At 38.5% G+C, this 24,906-nt stretch overlaps 1 protein-coding gene across 1 annotated transcript in view; it reads left to right on the forward strand.

Moving 5' to 3' along the window:
* LOC306651549 (uncharacterized protein) overlaps positions 1–23,918 on the forward strand; it is a gene marked incomplete at its 5' end in the record, with an annotated part of 45,853 nt that extends 21,935 nt beyond the window's left edge. Inside the window, 2 exons of the mRNA XM_079124227.1 lie at positions 20,925–21,054; positions 23,697–23,918. Of these exons, the coding sequence (XP_078980353.1) occupies positions 20,925–21,054; positions 23,697–23,815 (249 nt within the window). The 3' untranslated portion in view covers positions 23,816–23,918. The remainder of the gene's footprint in view (positions 1–20,924; positions 21,055–23,696) is intronic.
* Positions 23,919–24,906: the final 988 nt, after the last annotated feature.

A 24,906-nucleotide genomic window follows, 5' to 3' on the forward strand; every position in this document is an offset into this window, starting at 1 on the left:
ACTTGTTTCTCAACAACATTATTTTCCAAATATCATTCTCTATTAAAATAATAAAGATTTGTTATCATTGAAGATGACCCAAAATGCAACGCAGAGATAATGTTTCAATCAACAAACATTTACTGAGCAACTAGTCCTGTACATGCTTTGCTCCAGGGATACAAAAATCAAACCAGATACCTTCCATACTTTCATGGAGCACCAGCCAGGTGAGGGAGAGAGACAATTCGGTGTGACAAGTGCTTTGACAGATGTAAGCTCCTGATGCTCCAGGAACCCAAAAGGTACATCAAACCTTGGGGTAAGGGCCAGCTTGCCAAAGGAAGGAAGCAATGTCTAAATTTAGTACCAAAAGACAAGTTATTGAGGTTACACCAATAGAACAAGGCATGGCCTCTCAACGTAGCTAGGTTAAATGGTAACTGGTATCTTTGGACAGGTATACCCTATCATGTTTATTTCAAAAGATAACAATCACATTATTTCATAGTCATACCAAGTACTCAAGTTGTTTTGCTTTTCAGTAAAACCTGGAAACATTTGTTGATGGTAGTTTAAAAGATGCCTGATTGTTAAGAATGTTTGGGTGTTGTTTGTGTTCATTATTGAACAATTTATAGCAGTTTCCCTGATGAAATAGCCAGAAAGAAAACCAATATACTAAAGAGTTAATTGTTATCGTAATCTACCATTGTGGAAATATGCCTTGTATGTGATAGGCACACAATGACCATTTGTTTGATAAATGATGAATAAATCCTTAATACCGATTTTTCAAAATTGAAACAAAGTAGTTTGTTTCTGTCACTTCCTGTTCACCAGGGAGGACAGAATAATTACACTGGGAGAGAGATGGCTGCTGTAGCAGAGCCTTCTGCTTTTCTCAATGTATCAGTTTGAAGGGCAGTAACTTTGAACCATGAGGGGTGAGAGATCTGCCTACCCACAAAACAGGTTGCCTTGTGTTTTTATGGCTTAGCTGCCCATGAAAACCAAACAACCCTGAGATCACACAAAACCATCCTCAGAGAGAAGAAAGGGTCTTGAGAAGTGGGTAAGTGTTGTCCAACATGGATGGGACTAAGAGCTTGGCTATGAGGAGAAATGAGGGGAAGTTCTGTACCCTAGTTATGTGCAGAGGCAAGAGTTTAAAAGTTCTCTTCTCTGTAACCCGTAAGTGGCCTGATTTTTTTTTTTCATTTTTTTAGTTGTAGATGGACACAATGCCTTTATTTTATTTATTTTTTTTATGTGGTACTGAGGACCGAACCCAGTGCCTCATACATGCTAGGCAAGTGCTCTACCACTGAGCTATAGCCACAGCCCCATGGCCTGATCTTAACTCCATAGAAATGTTATGGAGGACAAGAAGTAGGTCATATGACAAGGAAGCTTAAATGAGGATTTGGAGAGGTCTCAGGTATGAGATGCTACTTGGGAAGAACAGGCCTTTCTGGGATTTGAGAGTGAAATGATCTTGGGTAGGAGAACATACTAGACATTTGGGAGAAAGAAACAGCTGGTAAGCAAAGTGCATCATAGACAAACTTGGACCTGCTGTACAAATCTGTCTAGAGGAAGGCCTAGGGAGCTCAAAGAGTAGGGGTAAGAAAGAGATAGTAGGAAAGACAATTTTTCAGTTTTATTTGTCCCCCTCCCATTTATTAATTCATTTGTCACATTGAGGGAGATGTAGAAGGGCTTAGGCAGCCAGGGCAAGATGTTGACTGAGGAGGTCGGGGACAGGGCCAGAACAAAGGAGCATGGAGAGGGTTTTCGGATGAGGTCAACTTCCTGCTTGATGACAGTGCTTGTGGACACAAGCGGGGGACCCAATCAGACAGACATTCCATACTCATGCTCCTCAGAGGGGCTCCAGTAGAAAAACTAAAACAGATGCGTGGACGGACAAAGGGGAAAGCAATCAACAACAGTGAGGAGCGCATGGACAGGGGAGGAGATAAGGAAAGGAGGAAATTCCAGGGACCGGAAAAAGAACAGGCCAAATCTCCCCCGCCTGATTCCCAGCTCTGGGGCCCCTTCTCTTAGGAGAAGTCTGTCTCTGTATCTCTGTTGCCTTTGCAATAAACCTACTTCTTGCTTGCTATCTCTGTATCCTGTTTTTCAATTCTTTGCTGGCGGAGATAACCAATCCAGCATCCCTAGATAGTAACAGCATGCAATATTTAAAGAACCATGATAGGGAGCTGAAGGAGCCACAAAATAAAAGGTTTTATGGTTTATGCCCTAAAGTCCTTTGTAATCCCGAGAGACTCTGATGCTATGCACGTCGTTGTGCTAAGACATAGAACATGGTGAGAAATGTAGAATGTCCTTCCCCAGATCTACCACACCCACTCCAACACTATCATCAGTCATCCTGGGGACATAAGGTAAGATCACTCTTTTCTGTAAAGTTTCCTTTCAATGTTACAACTCTGCATTTGAGGGATGGGAGCTGGTCTGAGCAATACAGCAAGATCCTTTCTTAAAAATAAAAAAAGACGACCTGCTTCTGGGTCGGGGTTTCGCACATAGCAGAGCACCTCCTCGCTGTGATCTATTGAAAGTCAGCCCTTGACACAAGGGTTTGTAACAAAAAAATAAAGTCAAATGATTTTTTTAATTAATTTTTTATTTTTTTTATTGTAAACAAATGGGATACATGTTGTTTCTCTGTTTGTACATGGCGTAAAGGCATACCATTTGTGTAATCATAAATTTACATAGAACAATGTTGTTTGATTCATTCTGTTATATTTTCCCTTCCCCCCACCCCTCCCACCCCTCTTTTCCCTCTATACAGTACTTCCTTCCTCCATACTTGCCCCCCTCCCTAACCCTAACTCTAACCCTAACACTAACCCTTCCCTCCCCCCATTATGTGTCATCCTCCACTTATTAGCGATATCATTCGTCCTTTGGCTTTTTGAGATTGGCTTATCTCACTAAGCATGATATTCTCCAATTTCATCCATTTGCCTGCAAATGCCATAATTTTATCATTCTTTATGGCTGAGTAATATTACATTGTATATATATACCACAGTTTCTTTATCCACTCATCAATTGAAGGGCATCTAGGTTGGTTCCACAGTCTGGCTATTGTGAATTGAGCAGCTATGAACATTGATGTGGCTGTATCTCTGTAGTATGCTGATTTTAAGTCCTTTGGGTATAGGCCAAGGAGTGGGATAGCTGGGTCAAATGGAGGGTCCATTCCAAGTTTTCTAAGGAATCTCCACACTGCTTTCCAGAGTGGCTGCACTAATTTGCAGCCCCACCAGCAATGTATGAGTGTACCTTTCTCCCCACAACCTCGCCAACACCTGTTGTTGCTCGTATTCTTGATAATCGCCATTCTAATTGGGGTAAGATGGAATCTTAGGGTGGTTTTGATTTGCATTTCTCTTATTACTAGAGATGTTGAACATTTTTCCATATGTTTGTTGATTGCTTGTAGATCTTCTTCTGTGAAGTGTCTATTCATTTCCTTAGCCCATTTGTCGACTGGATTATTTGAATTCTTGGAGTAGAGTTTTTGAGTTCTTTATAGATTCTGGAGATTAGTGCTCTATCTGAAGTATGATTAGCAAAGATATTCTCCCACTCTGTAGGCTCTTTCTTCACATTGCTGATAGTTTCCTTTGCTGAGAGAAAGCTTTTTAGTTTGAATCTATCCCAGTGGTTCATTCTAGCTTTTATTTCTTGTGCTATGGGAGTCATGTTAAGGAAGTCCTAAGCCGACATGTTGAAGATCTGGACCTACTTTTTCTTCTATAAGATGAAGGGTCTCTGGTCTGATTCCGAGGTCCTTAATCCATTTTGAGTTTAGTTTCGTGCATGGTGAGAGATATGGATTTAGTTTCATTCTGTTGCATACGGATTTCCAATTCTCCCAGCACCATTTGTTGAAGAGGCTATCTTTTCTCCATTGCATATTTTTGGCACCTTTGTCTAGTATGAGAAAATTGTATTTATTTGGGTTTGTGTCCGTGTCCTCTATTCTGTACCATTGATCTACCTTTCTATTTTGGTACCAATACCATGCTGTTTTTGTTACTATTGCTTTGTAGTAGAGTTGAAGATCTGGTATTGCAATACCCCCTGTTTCACTCTTCCTGCTAAGGATTGCTTTAGCTATTCTGGGTTTCTTATTCTTCCAGATGAATTTCATAATTGCTTGCTCTATTTCTGTAAGGTACGTCATTGGGATTTTAATTGGAATTGCATTGAATTTGTATAGCACTTTAGGTAGTATGGCCATTTTGACAATATTAATTCTTCCTATCCAAGAACATGGAAGATCTTTCCATCTTCTAAGGTGTTCTTTAATTTCTTTCTTTAGTGTTGCATAGTTCTCATTGTAGAGGTCTTTCACCTCTTTTGTGAGATTGATTCCCAAGTATTTTATTTTTTTCGAGGCTATTGTGAATGGGGTAGTTTTCCTAATTTCTCTTTCTGAAGATTCAGCACTTATGTATAAAAATGCGTTGGATTTATAGGCATTGATCTTGTAACCTGCTACTTTACTGAATTCACTTATGAGTTCTATGAGGTTTCTGGTGGAATTTCCAGGTTCCTCTAAATATATAATCATGTCATCAGCGAACAGGGATAGTTTGAGTTCCTCTTTTCCAATTCGTATCCCTTTAATTTCTTTGGTTTGTCTAATTGCTCTGGCTAGAGTCTCAAGAACGATGTTGAATAGAAGTGGTGAAAGAGGGCATCCCTGCCTTGTTCCAGTTTTTGGGGGGAATGCTTTCACTTTTTCACCATTTAGGATGATATTAGCCGTGGGCTTAGCATAAATGGCCTTTACAATGTTAAGGAATGTTCCCACTATCCCTATTTTTTCTAGTGTTTTGAACATGAAGGGGTGCTGTATTTTATCAAATGCTTTTTCTGCATCTATTGAAATAATCATGTGATTCTTGACTTTAAGTCTATTGATATGGTGAATTACGTTTATTGATTTCCTAATGTTGAACCAACCTTGCATCCCTGGGATGAAACCCACTTGATCATGGTGCACTATCTTTTTAATGTGTTTTTGTATGCGATTTGCTAAAATTTTGTTGAGAATTTTTGCATCGATGTTCACTAAGGATATTGGTCTGAAATTTTCTTTCCTTGATGAGTCTCTGTCTGGTTTAGGTATCAGTGTGATATTGGCTTTCATAGAATGAGTTTGGGAGGGTTCCCTCCTCTTCTATTTTATGGGATACCTTGAGAAGTATTGGAATGAGCTCTTCTTTAAAGGTTTTGTAGAACTCGGCTGAGAACCCATCTGGTCCCAGACTTTTCTTTGTTGGTAGGCTTTTGATGACTTCTTCTATTTCAGTACTTGAAATTGGTCTATTTAAATTGTGTATGTCCTCCTCGTTCAGTTTAGGCAATTCATATGTCTCTAGAAACCTGTTGATGTCTTTGAAATTTTCTATTTTGTTGGAGTATAGATTTTCAAAATAGCTTCTAATTATGTTTTGTATTTCAATCCTGTCTGTTGTGATATTTCCTTGTTCATTCCGAATTTTAGTGATTTGGGTTTTCTCTCGTCTTCTCTTTGTTAGTGTGGCTAAAGGTTTATCAATTTTGTTTATTTTTTCGAAGAACCAACTATTTATTTTGTCAATTTTTTGTATTGTTTCTTTTGTTTCAATTTCATTGATTTCAGCTCTGAGTTTAACTATTTCCTGTCTTCTACTACTTTTGGTGCTGTTCTGTTCTTCTTTTTCTAGGGCTTTGAGCTGTAGTGTTAGGTCATTTATTTGTTGAGTTTTACTTCTTTTATTAAATGTGCTCCATGAAATAAATTTCCTTCTAAGTACTGCTTTCATAGTGTCCCAGAGATTTTGATATGATGTTTCTTTGTTCTCATTTACCTCTAAGAATTTTTTAATTTCCTTCCTAATATCTTCTGTTATCCATTCATCTTATAATAGCATATTGTTTAATCTCCAGATGTTGGAATAGTTTCTGTGTTTTACTCTTTCATTTATTTCTAACTTCAATCCATTATGATCTGATAGAATACATGGTAGTGTCTCTATCTTCTTGTATTTGCTAACATTAGCTTTGTGGCATAATATATGGTCTATTTTAGAGAAGGATCCATGTGCTGCTGAGAAGAAAGTGTATTCGTTCTTGGTTGGATGGTATATTCTATAAATGTCCGTTAAGTCTAAATTATTGATTGTGTTATTGAGATCTATGGTTTCTTTGTTCAATTCTTGTCTGGAAGATCTGTCCAGTGGTGAGAGAGGCGTGTTAAAATCACCTAGTATTATTGTGTTATGGTCTATTTGGTTTCTGAAATTGAGAAGGATTTGTTTGACATACATGGATGAGCCACTGTTTGGGGCATAGATGTTTATGATTGTTATATCTTGCTGATTTATGCTTCCCTTAAGCAGTATGAAATGACCTTCTTTATCCCTTCTGACTAACTTTGGCTTGAAGTCCACATTATCTGAAATGAGGATGGATACTCCAGCTTTTTTGCTGAGTCCATGTGCATGGTATGTTTTTCCCCATCCTTTCACCTTTAGTCTATGGGTATCTTTTTCTATGAGGTGAGTCTCTTGCAGGCAACATATTGTTGGATCTTTCTTTTTAATCCAATCTGCTAGTCTATGTCTTTTGATTGATGAATTCAGGCCATTAACATTCAGGGTTATTATAGAGATATGATTTGGTTTCCCGGTCATTTGGTTCATTTTTTAATTTTTATTTATTTATTTGTTTGACACAACTTGTTTCCTCCTTTATTTGACAATTCTTTTAGGATAATTCCTCCCTTTGCTGATTTGCTTCTTTGTTTTTCATCTCTTCCTCATGGAATATTTTGCTGAGAATGTTCTGTAATGCTGGCTTTCTTTTTGTAAATTCTTTTAGCTTTTGTTTATCATGGAAGGATTTTATTTCATCGTCAAATTTGAAGGTAAGTTTTGCTGGGTATAAGATTCTTGGTTGGCATCCATTTTCTTTCAGGGCTTGAAAAATGTTGTTCCAGGCCCTTCTAGCTTTTAGGGTCTGGATTGAAAAATCTGCTGATATCCGTATTTGTTTCCCCCTGAATGTAATTTGGTTCTTTTCTCTCACAGCCTTTAAAATTCTGTCTTTATTTTGTATGTTAGGTATTTTCATTATAATGTGCCTTGGTGTGGGTCTGTTGTAATTTTGTGTATTTGGAGTCCTATAGGCCTCTTGAACTTGATTTTCCATTTCATTCTTCAGATTTGGGAAATTTTCTGATATTATTTCATTGAATAAATTGTTCATTCCTTTGGCTTATTTCTCTAGGCCTTCCTCAATCCCAATAATTCTTAAATTTGGCCTTTTCATGATATCCCATAGTTCTTGTAGATTCTGTTCATGGTTTCTTACCATCTTCTCTGTTTGTTCAACTTTGTTTTCAAGGTTAAATATTTTGTCTTCAATGTCTGAGGTTCTGTCTTCCAGGTGTTCTATCCTACTGGATATGCTTTCTGTGGAGTTTTTAACTTGGTTTATTGTTTCCTTCATGTCAAGGATTTCTGTTTGTTTTTTTTTTCAACATCTCTAACTCTTTATTGAAATGATCTTTTGCTTCCTGTATTTGCTCTTTTAATTGTCGATTGGTGCAATCATTCAATGCCTGCATTTGCTCTTTCATCTCATCATTCAGTGCGTGCATTTGGTCTTTCATCTCATCGTTTGCTTCTCTGATCATTTTAATTATGTACATTCTGAACTCCTTTTCTGTCATTTCTTCTGCCATGCTGTCATTGGGTTTTATTGATGTAACATCTAGATTTGTTTGCAGCATTTTCTTTCCTTGTTTTCTCATATTGTTCAGGTATCAGTGGACCGCTGATATATTGCAGATTTCCTCTATTGACTTACAATGTCCTTGAAGATTTCTCTATATATCCCCCCTTAGCCTTCAGTAGGCTGAAGTCTTGGAGGAAGTTGGTAATGCGGTGCTCCACGAGGAAGCTGCCTCTCTAGGAGTGGTGGCCTTCCGGTGGGGTATATTCCCTGCTAGTGGTTAGAGGTGCCTCCACTTGTTGACCAATGGTCATCCAAAAGGGAACTAGGCTGCAGGCTGAGGCAAGGCCTGTTTGGGCCTGAGTCTCTGGTTTTACTGTCCTTGTGGGGAAACCTCACCCGCCAGGGAAGACTCACCCAGTGGGGAGGTCTCGCTGGTCAGTTCCCTCCTAGAGGTTCGCCTCAATTTACAGCTACCGCCTGGACTGGGCTGCCTTTCTCTGCAAAGTTCCCAGGGGCCCGGCCCTACCTCCTGGGCCTGGGAGCCTCACCCTTCGCAGATGAATCTCCTTAGGCTGCCCCTCCTCAGAGAATCTGCCCGCAGGCCTGGAACCTTCGCTCCGCCCTAAGCCTGTCTCTGTGCGGCTCTTCCACCAAGAAGCCTCCTAGATCCTGGGACCCTGCTCTGCTCCTAATCACCTGGCTATGCGGCCCCTCTTCTGAGCAGCCACCTGGGGCCCCGTACAATCACTGTGAGTCCCAGAGACCCGCCACACGCCTCTTCCTCCAGATAGCCACCCAGTATTCCGGTGCGGTCACTAGGAGTCCAAGCAACTCACTGCGTGCCTCCTCCTCCCACCAACCACCCGTAGCCCTGGGCAATCAATCACTCCGAGTCGAAGTGACCCTCCCCGTTCCTCCTCCTTCTCCAGATAACCCCCCGTGCTCTGAGTGGCTCTGAATCCACGTGACCCGCTGCACTCGTCCTCTGGCAACCGCCCGGAGCTCTGGTGCAGCCACTCGAGACCAAGCAACCCACCGCGCTTCTCCTCCAGGCAGCCCCCTGTGTTCAGGAGCTGTCACTTTAAGTCCAATCAACTCACCACTCGCCTTCTCCTCTGAGCGGCTGCCTGGAGCTCTAATGCAGTCACTGCGAGTCCAAACGACCCGCCGCGCTCCTCCTCCTCCTCCTCCTACCCTCCGGGCAGGCCCCGGTGTTCAGAAGCGTTGCTCTAAGTCCAAACAGCTCGCCACGCAGCTTCTCCTCTGGCAACCGCCTGCAGCTCCGGTACAGTCACTCCGAATCCAAGCGGCCATGCTCCTCCTCCTCCTCCTCAGGGCAGGCCCCGGTGTCCTGAGTCCACACAGCTCTCCTCGCCACTCCTCCCCTGGGCAGCCGCCGGAGCCCCAGTGGTTGCTCCGAGTCCCAGCACTGTGCCGAGCGGCCTCCTTTACGGCGCTCCCAGTTGTCCGAGTTCACTGCTCCAGCGGGGGGAGGGGCGTCTCGCCGGCAGCTCTACTTCACAAATTTCCCTGCATTCTGGGACCACCGTCCCATCCGGGATGCCTCCCCAGGGGGTGAGAGTCACCCGGCTGCTTTGAGTTGGTCCCAAGCATCTCAATATCTCCTCTTTAGAATACTGAGTCCTGGAGCAACATGAAATGCAGCCACCCTCTAGGCCGCCATCTTGAAACCCTCCCAAATGATTTTTTTAATTAAAAAAAGAAAAATTAAGAAAAAGAAAAATTAAAAAATTATAAAATAAAATGGCAGTACCAATGGAGTGAAAGACAGTCCATATATTGGGAGAAAATATTCATAAATACTATACCTGATAAGAGGTTAATATCCAGAATACATATAGAACTAAAACTCAACAGCAAAAGAACAAAACCTGATTAAAAATGGGCAAAGTATTTGAATAGACCTGTCTCCAAAGAAAATACACAAATGACCAAAAAAGCACATGAAAATATGTTTGACATTACTAATCAGAAAAATGAAAATAAAAAAAAAACTAAAATGAGATGTCACACCTATTAGGATGGCTATTATGAGGAAACAAACAAAATAACAATTGTTGGTAGGATATAGAGAAATTGGAACACTTTTATACTGTTGGTATGAATGGTACAGCTGCTATGAAAAACCAGTATGATGGTTCCTCAAAGGATTAAAAGTAGAAATACCATGTTATGCAGTAACTTCACTGCAAGAGAAAGCAATGAAGTTCTTTTCTTAAAAGGAAGACATATTTGCTTTCCCACGGTCATAGAAGCATTATTCATACTGGCTAAAATGTGGAAGCAACCCAAGTGTTTTATCAATCTGTCAGTGCATTAATAGATAAGCAAAATGTGGTATGTGTGCACACATACATATACACACACATACACAGTGGAATATTAAGCCTTAAAAACGAAGGTCAAGAGGTGGGTCCATTCCAAGTTTTCTAAGGAATCTCCATACTGCTTTTCAGAGTGGCTACACCAATTTGCAACTCCACCAGCAATGTATGAGTGTGCCTTTTCCCCCACATCCATGCCAACACTTATTATTGCTTGTGTTCTTGATAATAGCTATTCTAGTTGGAGTAAGATGAAATCTTAGTGTTGTTTTAATTTGCATTTCTCTAATTACTGGAGATGGTGAACACTTTCTCATATATTTACTAATCGCCTGTATGTCTTCTTCTGTAAAGTGTCTGTCCAGTTCCTTGGCCCATTTACAGACATCATTACCCTATGTACATGTATGATTACATGAATGGTATGATCTACATTGTGCAAAACCATAGAAACAAAATGATGTACCCCATTTGTGTACAATGAATCAAAATTCAGTCTGTAAAAATAAAAAATGAATAAATAATTTTAAAAAAAGGGAAGCTGGGCATGGTAGCGCATGCTTGTAATCCCAGCTGCTGGGGAGGCTGAGGCAGGAGAATTTTGAGTTCAAAGCCAGCCTCAGCAATGGTGAGGCACTGAGCAACTCAGTGAGACCCTGTCTCTAAATAAAATACAAAATAGGGCTGGGAATGTGGCTCAGTAGCCGAGTGCCCCTGAGTTCAATCCCTGATAACCCCCCTAAAAATGGAAGGGAATTCTGATATACATTACAACATGGGTAAACGTTGAATACATTATGCTAAGAGAGATAATCCAGTCACAAATGTCAAATACTATCTGAATCTACTTATGTGAGATACACAGAGTAGTCAAAATCATTAAGAAAAGGATTCGGGTATGTAGCTCCATGGTAAAGTACATGCTTAGCATGTGTGAGGCCCTGGGTTCAATGTCTAGAACTTCCCCTCCAAAGAATTGGAGAGAAGCACAATGATGATTTGCTTGTGATTTCCATGGGTAGGGGAAATGGAGAGTTAATTTTTAATGGGCATATAATTTCAGTTTGACAAGAAGAACAAAAAATTCTGGATGTGGATGATAGCAATGGTTACATGTAATGAATGTAGTTAATGCCATTGAAGTGTACACTTAATAATGGTTAAGATGGTAAATTTTATATGTACTTTATCTCAATTTAAAAATTTTTCAAAAGTAATCACAATTAATGTGTCATGAATTATGATGATTAGTGTATTCCTTTAACAGGAAACTAGAGAAAGTGATATACTTTAGGTACCATGATATGGTCAAAAGGGGGATATTAGTGGCAGAGGACAACATTTGATTACCCCATCCCAGCCCACAGACTGACCTCTGAATGGAACAAAGCTGAAAGATGCCTAAATTGACTTTAATACCATGGAAATATTATCAGATTTAACTCTTGATATTGTCAGTATTTTATTACCTTGGTATAAATTATATTCATCACCATTTAAATGCCACCTGCATTATATATTCCAACTACAACATTAGAAACTTTTGTATATTTGGCCTGGCACATATTTTTATCAATTAGGGGGCAATTTTGCCTCCCAGAGGACATTTGGCAATGTCTGGAGACATTTTCAGTTATCACAATTGGGGAAAGGGGTCGTCATATAATGGGTAGAAGCCAGGGCTGTTGCAGCTACACATCTACACAATGCATAGGACAGAACCCCACAGAGGAGTTATCAGGCCTTAAGTGTCAGCAATGCTGACGTTGAGAAGGACTAGCCTAATCAGAAGCCCAGAGGGAAATATAAATCTGCTGGGCTGCCCTAGAACATAACACCATGCTTTCTAGTGCTCAGTAATATTGATTTTTGGATTTCATGTGCTTCTGCTTCCTCTCTTTTGGATGGAAATTAAAGGTTGACTAACTATGCAATATAAATATTCTTAAATATTACACAGAGCAGCAGGGGTTTTTTTAGGTTCCTATTCTGCTTTCTGCTTGCCCAATTAATAAATGATTTTACCTCAAAATAAATAAATGAATTTTAAAAATAAATAATACACACACATTTGTATGGTTCTAGAAATTGAACCTAGAAGGGCCTTGTGCATGCTAAGCACATGTTTTACCACTGAGGTATATCCCCAGTCTTCCCCAAATATTTTTACATTGGTGGTTTTTAAACTAGACTTTGTAGAATGAGGTTGCTGTGGTCTGGATGTTTCTGTCATCCCAAAATTCCTATGTTGAAATCCTAACCCCCAAGGGGATGGTATTAGGGGGTGAGGCTTTGGGAAAAGATTAACTCTGCCCGCATGAATTGCATTAATGCTTTTATCAAAGAGAACCAGAGAGAATCCTCACCCCTTCTGCCATGTGAGATCATGGAAAGACTGCCATCCCAGAAGTTAGCCCTCACCAAACACCAAGTCTGCCAGCATCTTGAACTTGGAATCCCTAGCCTCCAGAAGGGTGAAAATAAATTTCTCTTGTTTATAAGACTAGATGTTGCTAGCTATACAAGCAAATTACTTAATCTCTCTAGTCCTCAGAATGTCACCATGTAAAAATGAGGGGACTAACACCTACTTTCCAGAGTTTGTTGTCAGAATATGTGACAGCTGAACTCAAGTAACTAGGGTTCTTTTTAAAATCTTTTTAGTTGTAGATGGACATAATACCTTTCTTTTATTTATTTATTTTCATGTGGTGCTGAGGACTGAACATGGTGCCTCACACGTGCCAGGCAAGCGCTCTACCACTGAGCCACAACCCCGGCCTTCAAATCACTAGGATTCTAAGAGGAATCACCTTGTTTCCTTGATAGTGAAACTACCAGAATATATGTATCAACTAGGTTCTAATCCAGAGAAAGAAAACACCTGAGTTTTTTGATCAAAGAAATTTTAATGTAAATAATTATTAACTAGGAATATAGTTGCTAAATAAGTAACTTAAAGATTAAAATGATAATGTTTTACCCAGCACAGATAAGGCTGTTCTGTCTAATATAATGACCACTAGCTACATGTGGCTTTCGAGTACTTAATGTGGCTAGTAAAACTGATGAACTTAATTTTAAATTTTATTTCATTTTAATTCATTTAAACTGAAAAATTTAAAAATGATACTTGGTACTTTCACTTCTGACCAGTATAGAATAATAGACTAGATTTATCTGAAACAACTTCATATTAGACAAAACACATGAAATGGGTTTTCAAGGCCATGGAAGACAAACGAGAACAGTGATCACTGAGAGAAGAGAAATAAGGGATGTGAGCCCTAGGATTTTCCCAGTTTTTTGATTTAAGAGAGTTTCTTGGTTGTAGCACAGGAAAGAGGAATAGAGCCTGGAGGGCTTCCTGAGTTGAGAAGATAGAGCTGAGAGTTCAGGCAGCTCAAAGTAGCTAGTCTGTGCAAGACAGAACACCAGAGGAGAGAACTATCCAGAAAAGAGTACTCCAGAATGCTGCAATAAGTCACCATTGAGTATTTGGCAAAGTACTGGTAGGTGCATAAATGTGAAGAAACAACCAGGGGATAGGAAAAGAACCATGCAAAACAATTTAAAGAATTGAAACCTGGAATACTGCCTGTTCCCATAGGCTGACTGGAAAATCTCATAATTCATGGTGAGTTAGATAGCTTATTAAGAAGGATCTGGACTCAGTAGTGGGAATAATTATCCTCAGGAAAAACACTGCTCTGTTCCAACCTAACAGATTTTATTTGTTTATTTAAGATGCTGGAAATTGAACCCAGAGCCTTGTACATTCTAGGCAAGTAATCTACCACTGAGCCACATCCCCAGTCCCAACCTAACAGATTATTAAAGCCAGGTTGAAAAGTATAAACCTTTATCCAAGTAATTTAAAAATAAAAGTTGGGCACGGCAGCACACGCCTTTAATTCCAGTGGCCCAGGAGGCTGAGGCAGGTGGATCACAAGTTCAAAGCCAGCCTCAGCAACTTAGCTAGGCCCTAAGCAACTCAGTGAGACCCTGTCTCTAAATAAAATACCAAAAGTAGCCACTGTGGTTCAGTGGTTGAGTGTCCCTGAGTTCAATCCCCAGTACTTAAATAAATAAATAAATAGAAATGGATCTATAACTGATACAGAAGTTAGAATTAGCAGATCAGAATATTAAAACACTTATTATAACTGTATTGCAAATGACCTGAAAGAAAGAAGAAAAAAATATCATACTCAACAAAAATATCTTTCAATAACAAAGGTGTCACTTCACACCCATTTGGATGGTGTGTCAGCTTTGTGTCATCACTGTGACCAAAATACCTGACAAGAACAACTTAGATGAGGAAAAGTTTATTTTGGCTCATGGTTCTAGAGATGCAGTTCATGGTCAGTTGAGTTCATTACTCTGGGTCCAGGGTGACGCAGCACATAATAGTATAAGAAATTGCTCCCATCTTAGCAGCTAGGAAGGAGAGAGGGAGAAGAGAAAAGGGGGAGGAGAGAAGAGAATGGAAGAGGCACAGGGAAGTTGCACCCTCCTGGGGCACACCCCCAGTGATCTATCTCCTATAGTCATGTCTACCTGGCTATAGATACTACCCAGTCAGTCCATTCAAACAGGTAAATACATATTTTTAATTTAAAAAATCTGCTTAAAAGATAATTGACTAATTAAACAAAAAGAGTAACAATGTAGTATGTACTTTCTAGCATTTGTGTAAGTAAAATATGTAGAAAGAATAGCATAAGGGCCAGGAGAGTAGAAATGGAGGAGTTCTATAGGAAAGACTTCATATTATTTGTGTAGTGATATAATATTATTTGATGGTAGACTATGATAAGCTGAAGATCTATACTAAAAACCCTAATATAACTACTAAAATAACAAAAAGTAATTATAACTAAAAGCCAATAAAAGAAATAAAATGAATGTGAAAAAAAGAAACAAAATGGAAACTAAAACATTTTCAATTAACCTAAAGAGGAAAAGAAGAAAACCATAACAGAGTATGAATGGTACAGAGAGAAATCAAATAGCAAGATGAAAGAATTAAACCTAACTATATCAATAATCATATTAAATCTGAATAGTCTAAACACCTTCTATTAGTTTCCTATTGATGTTACAATAAATTACCATAAACTTAGTGACTTGAAACAACACAGATTTATTAATTTACAGTCCTGTATGTGAGAAATCTGATGTCACTCTCACTTAGTTAAAAATCAGGGTGTTAGCAGGCTTTAGAGGCTCTAGAGAATCTGTTTCCTTGCCTTTTCCAGCTTCTAGAGGTCACTTGCATTCTTTGGATCGTGGTCCCTTCCCTCATCTTCAAAGTATATCACTCAAACCTCTGTTCTGTCATCACGTTTCCTTCTTTTCACACTGTCTCTCTTGCTTTCCTATTATACAGGATTTTTTGTACATGTTGACCAGCCTGATACTGCAGAATAATCCTTCTATCTCAAAATCCTTAACTTTGTAACATATGCAATATCCCTTTTGCCATGTAAGATAACATTTATAAGTTCATGAGATTGGAATGTGGATTCTTTGGGGATCTATTTTCCTGTTTATCACATGTCTCAGTTAAAAGGAACAGACTGTTAGTATGTATAAAAAAGCCAGACCTGGGCTGGGGATGAAGCTCGGTGGCAGATAACTTGCCTAGCATGCCTGAGGCCCTGAATTCAATCCCCAGCATTGTAATAAATAAATAAATAATTTAAAAAAGCAAGATGCAGTGTATGCTGTTAATGATAAACACATATTAAATACAAATACCCAGATTGGTTACAAATAAAAGGATTGAAAAAATATACCATGTTACAGATGTACTGAATGGAGGTATCAAAGATATGTTCATGTTCTAATCCCCAGAACCTGTAAATTTTTCCCTACGTGGAAAAAGATGTGATTAAGGATTTTGAGAGGCAGAACTTAACCAGGTGGGCCCTAATGCAATCACATGTATCCTTATAAGATAAATACGGAGAAAATTAAGATACAGACACACGAAGAAGGCAATGTGAACATGGAGCTGAGAGAGAGGCAGCCATAAGCCAAAGAATACTGACAGACGCCAGAGCCCAGAAGAGGCAAAGAATACATTTTTAATAAAAGTTGAAGAAGGAGTATAGCCTGAAGAAATTTCTGTCTTGTCCCCAAAAGCAAAAGGTTAAATATTTTCTCTGATATGTGGATGCTAACCCCCAACAGGGGCTATAGAAGTTCAGTAGATTAGACAAAGGAGAATGAAGGGAAGAGAGCAGGGATAGGAATAGGAAAGACAGTGGAATGAATCCAATATAACTTTCCTATATACATGTATATCTCACTGTCACGTACAACCACAAGATTGGGATCCTAATTAGAATAAGATATATTCCATTCTTGGGTAAATATTTTAAAATAGATTCTACTGTCATGCATAGCTTTTTAGTTATAACTAAAAAAAACACATTTTTAAAAAAGAAAATAATAAATTTCTGTCTTTATAAGCTACCAAGATTTTGGTAATATGTTACCAAACTAACAGACCCAGTCAACTAATGCTAACAACAAATACAGGGAAGACAGATGGCTATACAAATAGTAGAGAAGTAAACTTCCAAGCAACTAATATTATCTAGGATGATAACAATACAGGGTTCAATTCATCAAGAAGGCATAACAAACATGTTTATGTACCTAATAACACACCTCCAAAATACCTGAACGAGAAAATATTTATTCAAATCATACAAAGTTTGTATTCTGATGTGAATGGAATTAAACTGTATTTTAATAATGGAAATATGTATGAAAAATTCCTGACTATTTGGAAGCTAAATGACATACTTTAACACATGGGTCAAAGAAAAATATCAAAAGAAGAATTGGAAAGCATTCTTAACTGAATAAATATGAAAACACAATATATCTAAATGTGATATAACACTACAGCAGTATTCAGTGGAAAATTTATAGCATCAAATGTATATGTAAGAAAAGAAGAAAGGTTTCAAAATGGTGATGTCAGTTTTCACCTTAAGAAATTGAAAAAGTAGATAAAATTAAGTCCAAAGTAAGAAGCAGAAATCAATAAAACAGAAAACATAAAATCAATAGAGAAATTCAATAAGACCCAAAGCTGGTTCATTTAGATAATGAGCAAAATTTATAAAACTCTGGCTACATGAATCAGGAAAGAGAGAAGACAAAAACGATCAATGTCAAGAATGAGAGCCCGGCACTGTGGTACACCCCTCAAATCCCAGCAACTGAGGCTGAGGCAGGAGAATCACAAGTTCAAAGCCAGCCTCGGCAAAAGTGAGGTGCTCAGCAACTCAGTGAGACCCTGTCTCTAAAAAAATTACAAAATAGGGTTGGGGATGTGGCTTAGTGGTTGAGGGCCCCTGAGTTCAATCCCTGGTACCAAAAAAAAAAAAAAAAAAAAAAAAAAAAGCAAGAGGCTGGGCTGAGGATAGGCTCAGTGGTAGAGTGTCTGCCTGGCATGCATGATTCCCAGCATCACAAAAAATGGATGAGAGAGGCAGGAGAGGCAGCTTCTTCTTGATAGCTCCCATTCTCTTTGAGTATGTCTCTGCTTTCCCAAGTAAACCTCTGTGTATGTTTCTGACTGGCATGTGCTGCACCTGAGTCAAGTTCCCCCTTCTCTCTGAGAACTCCTCAGACACTTCTTCGGAGATATTTCTTCTCCCATGAAGCCTCTTGGTGGCCACTGAAGATCTACAAATCCTGTTGAAAATAAATTAAAACTCTATTTAAGCTAAGTTCACCTATGTACTACATACCAAGAAATTTGTTCCTTTCCATTCTTGTAGGAATTTTCTTTTTGGGTATGGCAATTACTCTACTCCATCAGGAACCAGTTCCTTGACTAGGGATCTGCTTTGTCTTAGCCACCCTAATGCTTTATTCCTCACCTTCTTATATATGGTCCCTAGAGCTACTATAAAGGTATGTGTATACCAAACATAATAATTTTAAAACTTATGTGCCTATCTTCACCTGGCTGTTACCACTAGTAGGACCTCCTACTCTTATTGACTCTTGCCTTCTTAAACTTGTGATAAAATTCATATCTTCCAGATAATAACAATTACATGTTAAGATGAAGGCAAAGCAAAAATTCCAATCCATCTGCACAACTGAGACCAGTGTCCCTCTATCTCCTTTAGATCACTTGGGATAAGACTTTAGATCCGTGACTACATAGTGTCATTGCCTCTTGCCAGTCTGAAGCATCCATAGAACATGGGTCTTCACCCCTCACCAACACTTAAGATTAAGGGATCAAAGTCTGGGGGGAGAGGGAAACAACTGAAATAGGAAATTTGGGATGTAAAAAAAAGGGAAAAATATACAGAATCTCAAAGGAAGCACTCATGAACCATTGAAATGCAGAAAATGATCATGAACAATCAAGATGCAAAAAACCACCCATGAACCACTAAAATTCAGAAAGGACCATGAGCCATTGCAGTTCCTGAGCTACCCAGTCCAAGACCTTGGCCCTTGCCCTTGATCCATGTCCTCACTTCTAAGTAGCATGGGAGGGCAATGTGCAAGCACAGGGAAAACTGGTGCAAAATTGCTTAACTCCGCCCTGAGTCCACCTCTAGTCCTGCCCCCAGCAACCTTGTAAATATTTAACACTCTACACCAACAGGTTGCCGCTTCTCATTCTCCGTAGTTCACACTCTCTCTTGAATGTTCCTCTGCTTTCCTAAAAAAAAAAAAAACCACTGTCTATGCCTCTGGGGAAAAATTATAGAAAAGGTAACTCTAAAGATTCTATAAATATTAAAAGGAGAATAAGGGGCCATTATGAACAAATTTATGTAAATAAATTTGAGAACTTGGATGAAATAGGCTAATTAATTTCTTGTAAAACACAAACTATCAGAGTAACTAGACAAGAAGAGGTGATAAAAAAGCACCCACCCAAATTGTGAAGTACAATTCTCTTTACTTGCAAAAACTGTTCATATGCAGAAAACTGCTGCAATCAAAAAAGGTAAATTAAGGAAAGTTGCAGACTAAGTCACTCATATGTAAAAACTATTTTACTTCTCCACAACTGGTAATGAGCAGTTGAAATAAAATTTTTAAATAAAATTTACAATATCATCTAAAATATTATACTTGTGGACAAATCAGACAAGAAGTTTATGCTGATAACAATAAACAATTGCTGAAAGAAAGTAAAGAAAATCAACATAAAGAGTTTCATACCTTATTCATGGATTCAGTATTTTTCAAATTACAAGTCTTCCCAAATTGATTCAGGGATTTGATACATTCCCTTTCAATTTCTTAGCAGGATTTTTTTTTTTTTTGTAGAAATTGACAAACTGGCTGAGCGTGGTGGCACACTCCTGTAATACCAGAGGCTCAGGAGGCTGAAGCAGGAGGATGGGGGGTTCAAAGCCAGCCTCAGGAACTTAGTGAGACCCTAAAAAGGGCTGGGGATGTTGCTCAGTGGTTGACCACACCTGGGTTCAGTTCAATTCCTGGAACAAAAAAAAAAAAAAGTAAAAGCCAGCATCACCCTCAGCAGCTTAGCGAGGTCACAGGCAACTCTGGGAGAACTTGTCTCTAAATAAAACATAAAATAGGGTTTGGGATGTGTCTCAGTGTTTTAGAACCCCTGGGCTCAATCCCCAGTACCAAAAAAAAAAAAAAAAAAAAAAAAAAAAAAAAAAGACAAGACAAGAAAAGAAAAAAAGAAAGAATCAACAAACTGATTCTAAAATTCAGATGGAAATGCAAATGACCTAGAATAGGAAAAACACTTTTGACAAAAGAGCACATGTGGACAGCTAACACAAGCTTTTAAAAAGTGAAACTGTAAAAGTCCTTTAAGAATATTCAAGAGCAAAAATGTTACAATCTTGTCAGGCAATGATTCCTTAGATAATAACACCAAAAGAAAAATCCACTAAAACAGATTGCTAAATTGAACTTTGAAAACAAAAACGTTTGCTGTTTGAAAGATAAGACAATGATGGGCTGGGAATGGACTCAGTGGGAGAGTTCTTGCCTGACATGCATGAGCCCCTAGGTTTCATTCCCAGCACCCACCACACACACAGACACACAGACACACACACACACACACACACACACACACACAGTTAAAAAGGAAATGAAAGAAAAAGATTTTTAAAAAAAGATAAGTCAAGAAAAGACAATTTATAGACTGGGAGAAAATATTTGCAAAGCATATACCTGATAAAAGACTTGTATTCAGAATATATGTTACTCTAAACATCCTATAAGAAAATAAACCCAATCAATGTAAAATGGACAAAAAAATGTAAACAGGCACATCCCCAGAGAAGACATACAAAGGGCACAAAGGCATATGAAAAGAAATTCAACAAGATTGGTCATTAGGTAAATGCAAATTAAGACCACAATATAATACTACCACACAACAACTAGAATGGCTTAAATTAATAAAGAATGGAACAAATGTTGCTGATGTTCTCAATGAACTGGAACTCTCTCACATTGTTGGTGGGAATGTAGATGATACAAATTGTGATTTTAAAAAATGGTTTATGGAACTTCGTAAAATAGCTCTGTGTCTTTAAGGGAAACACGTGGCTTTCCACTTCCGCTTCCGGTAGGCGCTTCTTTGTGGTATATTCTTTAAGCGAAGCAGTCGCCATGGAGCTGTTTGGAAATTGCGTTGGGCCTGATGGGCAGCAGAAGCAATTGCGGGTATTCTGCGATACCTTAGATGACAATGATCCCGTTCAAAACCTGTTGTCTGACATGGCCCAGATGAAACAGGCAGTAACCGAATTCTTGGACCCCCTAATTCACCAGGAAGCGCAGGACCCGATGTCGGAGACCCCAGAGGAGACGCTGGAGGAGGCGCTGGAGGAGGCATTGGACGAAGCGTTGGATGAGGCATTGGACGACGCGGTAGACGAGGTGGTGCAAGAGGCTTTGGACGGTGAGCTCAGAGGAGGGTGAGGTGGGGCACCCCGGGAATGTAGACTTGGGGAGCCCATGTGAGTGGTACAATGGCAGAAAGTGAGACTTGGAGACAAAAGAATAGCATTTCAAAATTGTCGTTACTGCCAGGCACCGTGGCGCATGCACACCCGCCATCCCAGCAACTCGGGAAGCTGAGGCAGGAGGAACACAAAATAAAAGCCAGTCTCAGCAACTTAGGGAGACCCTGTCTTTAAGTAAAAAGAGCTGGGAGTGTGGCTCAGTGGTTGCACACAACTGGGTTCAATTCCTCGTACAAAAATAAAAAGCCAGCCTCAGCAACTTATCGAGGCCCTAAGCAACTTAGCGAGACCCCGTCTCAAAATTAAAAACTAAAAAAGGCCTGGGGATGTGACTCAGTGGTTAAGTGCCTCTGGGTTCAATTCCTGGTACTAAAAAAAATTATTTATCTGGGCTGTTTCCACTGAAGTGTCTTCACAACTTTTCATTTATATCACAAAAATTGTGCAGGACACCTACTACTCCGTGCTAAGCAGTGGGCTACAGTCTAGAATGAAGTGAATATGACTCGGTTCCTGCCCTTGTGGCACACAGGCAGACACACTCTAATATTAAAGATTAAAAACAAAAAGTTGCTGGGTGTGGTGGCATTTCCTACAATACTAGCAATTTGGGAGGCTGAGGCAGGAGGATAGCAAGTTCAAGGCAACTTAGTCAGGACCTAAGCAAGTTAACAGGACCCTGTCTCAAAATAAAAAAAAAAATGAAAAGGGCTGGGTATGTAGCTCCATGATAAAATGCCCCTGGTTTAAATTCCCAGTAACCCCCTCCCCCCAAAAAAAATACAAAAAAATGTGACTTTGGCACTCTGTAACTGTTCCAAAACAAAAGGAGTTTTACCAGGTGTGAAATTACAAACATGTTTAAGAGTACAATCTCTCACAGTAGGACAGATTCCAAAGATTGGGACAGACTTCAGTTTAACATATCTTAACCCCCAGGGATGCTGCCTATATCCCAGTTTTGTAGGTGCTATTTTGAAAGTAGAACCATAAAGTTTTAACTCTCTTAATTTAAAAAACATTCTTAAGTGAAAACATAGAAACAGGTTGAATATGTAGAAGGAAATGAGAGGGAGGGGGGTATGAAAAATGGTGGAATGAGACAGGCATCATTGCCCTGTGTACGTGTATGATTACATGAGTGCTATGAATCTGCATCATGTCCAACCATGGAAATGAAATGATGTACCCCATTTGTGTACAATGAATCAAAATGCAGTCTGTAAAAAATTAAAAGATAAATTTAAAAAATAATTTTTAAAAAGGGACCAAGCGAGGGAAGGAAAGATAATAGAATGAGATAAACATCATTACCCCATGTACATGTATGAAGACACAAATGGTATGACTCCGTGTACAACCAGAGAAACGATAGTTATACTCCATTTGTGTACAATGAACAAAAATTTTTTAAAAAGTTAAATATAAAAAAAGAAAGGGACCAAGGGGTGTGAGGAAGTGCTGGGGATTGATAATGGCCAAATTGTATCATTACATTGTGTGTTGTGTGCATGTACAAAAATGTAACAACAAATCCCATCAGTATGTACAACTATAATGTACCAATAAAAACGTGGAAAAAATGTCCAAAAGAAAAAAAAAAAAAAAGAAACAGGTTGGTGCATTTTTGACTGCCCTGAGCTAGAAACAAACAAACAAAAAACCTCCAAGAACTAGAGAGATATTGGAGCTAGTACCTCAATTCTGCAGAGGAGCTTAAACTATTTACACCTTGTTTCCCTCTTGATAATGTGGATGCTGGCTCTAATTAAAAGAACAATAACAAGTGTTGTGTAGGATGTGAAGAATTTGGAACCTTGTACCTTGTTGGTGGAAATGTAAAATGATGCACCCACCTAGAACAGTTTGGCAGCTCCTTAAAAACTTGACGTAAAGCTACCATATGAACCAGCAGCACCACTGTTAATTCTCCCAAGAGAACTGAAAGACGTTTACCTAAAAATTTGTACACTAATGTTCATGGTAGCATTATTCATAATAGTTAAAAAATGTAAACAATGCAAGTGTCCCTCAACTGATTAGTGCATAAGCAACATGTGGTATACCCACACAATGGAATATTATTTAGCAATAAAAAGGAATAAAGTATTGATACATGCTACAATAGGAATGGATCTTGAAAACAGTGAGTCAGATACAAAAGTCAAATATTGTATGATTCCATATATATAAAATGTCCAGAATAGGCAAATCCATAGAGAAAGTAGATTACTAGTTGCAAGGGCTGAAGAGGAATGGTAAATGACTGCTAATGAGTATGGAACTTTTCTGGAGGGTAATGAAAGTATTCCAGAATTAGTGATGCTGGTTGCATAAGCAAGTGAATATACAGAAAACCACTGAAACATACACTTTAAGAGTTTATGGTAAGTGAATTATATTTCCAAAAAAGAAAGCGATAGAAAGAAAAGGTTTTAAATATTTAAATTCCTGAAGTCTTTTAAATCTAAAGTATGCATGGTTTTATTAATCCCTAAAGTGAAATCGTCTCATTGTAATATTTAGCTATTTTTCAACTAGCTAGCATAAATTTATACAACAAACTTTTTTATTTTAGAAGATGATGAAGATTTTGAAGACGACGATGATGATGATGATGATGATGACGATGACATCTTTGATAGCAGCACTGACTCAGATGAACCACCTGCAAAAATACCAAAACTATCTCCTTAGATATAGCATATATGAAACGTAAAAGCCTGCTACTGTATTCTGATCATCATACATTGATATTTAAGGAAGATGCATACCCCAATTTGGCAAAGCATGTATTTTGTTCCCCTGGGAAAAGTTTGTCAGAGAGAAAATTTGTTCTGTTTCTAACAAAGAAAGATACAATAAATGTTTAAGAATGAAGTCTTTTTTCTTCAGTGAGAAAATGAATCTAGATGGGGGCCTATGACAAATCCTCGTCAATGGAATGGTAGTGGGAGAGGTGTGTATAACAGGCCAATCTAAGAAGCCCACATGTCTTCTGCACTTGCTTAACATGCATGTGGCCCTGGGTTCCATCCTCAGCACTGCCAAAAAAGGAAGGAGCTGCATAGTCTGATTGTATTTGTATAACATTCTCAAAATAAAATTATAGGGATGATGCACATATAAGTGGCTTCCAGGGATTAGGTATAGAAATGGGAGGAAGTGGAAATAAAAGGGCACCATGAGGATCTTCCATTGTCGCAATGGAACAATTCTCTCTTGGTTTTGGTGGTGGTGGTTGCATAAATCTACACATTTGAGAAAATGTCATCTGATCACAAAGACATACAAAAATGATATGCAAACTATAACATTAAGATCTGTAGTTGTGCCAATTTTCTGGTTTTGATGATGCTCTATAGTAATGGAAGGTGCCATTAGTGAGGGAAGCTGGTGACGGTTACATGGACTCCCATCTGTTTTTCAACTTAAAGTATGTATTTCAAAATATAAAGTTAAAGATTGGTATTCAGTTACTGGAAAAATTTTTAAGTCTGTTTGGAACAACTTCAATAAGAGAATCTACATTTTCAACTAAATTTTATGAAATCTAAATACAGTCAAGTATTTTTGGTGAAAATTCATCACCCAATTTGAGATATGCTGTAAGTGTAAAATACACACCTTATTTCAAAGACTTTAACAGTGTAGAAATATCTAATAATTTTTATAGTGATTAAATATTGAAATGAAAGCCTATCAGATTGTGGGTTAAACACAAAATGCTATTAAATTCTCAGGTTCATTTTTAAAATTATTTTATTTATTCTTGTGTGGTGCTAAGG

The sequence above is a fragment of the Sciurus vulgaris genome, assembly GCF_902686455.1.
Source record: "Sciurus vulgaris genome assembly, chromosome: X".
Lineage (NCBI taxonomy): Eukaryota > Metazoa > Chordata > Mammalia > Rodentia > Sciuridae > Sciurus > Sciurus vulgaris.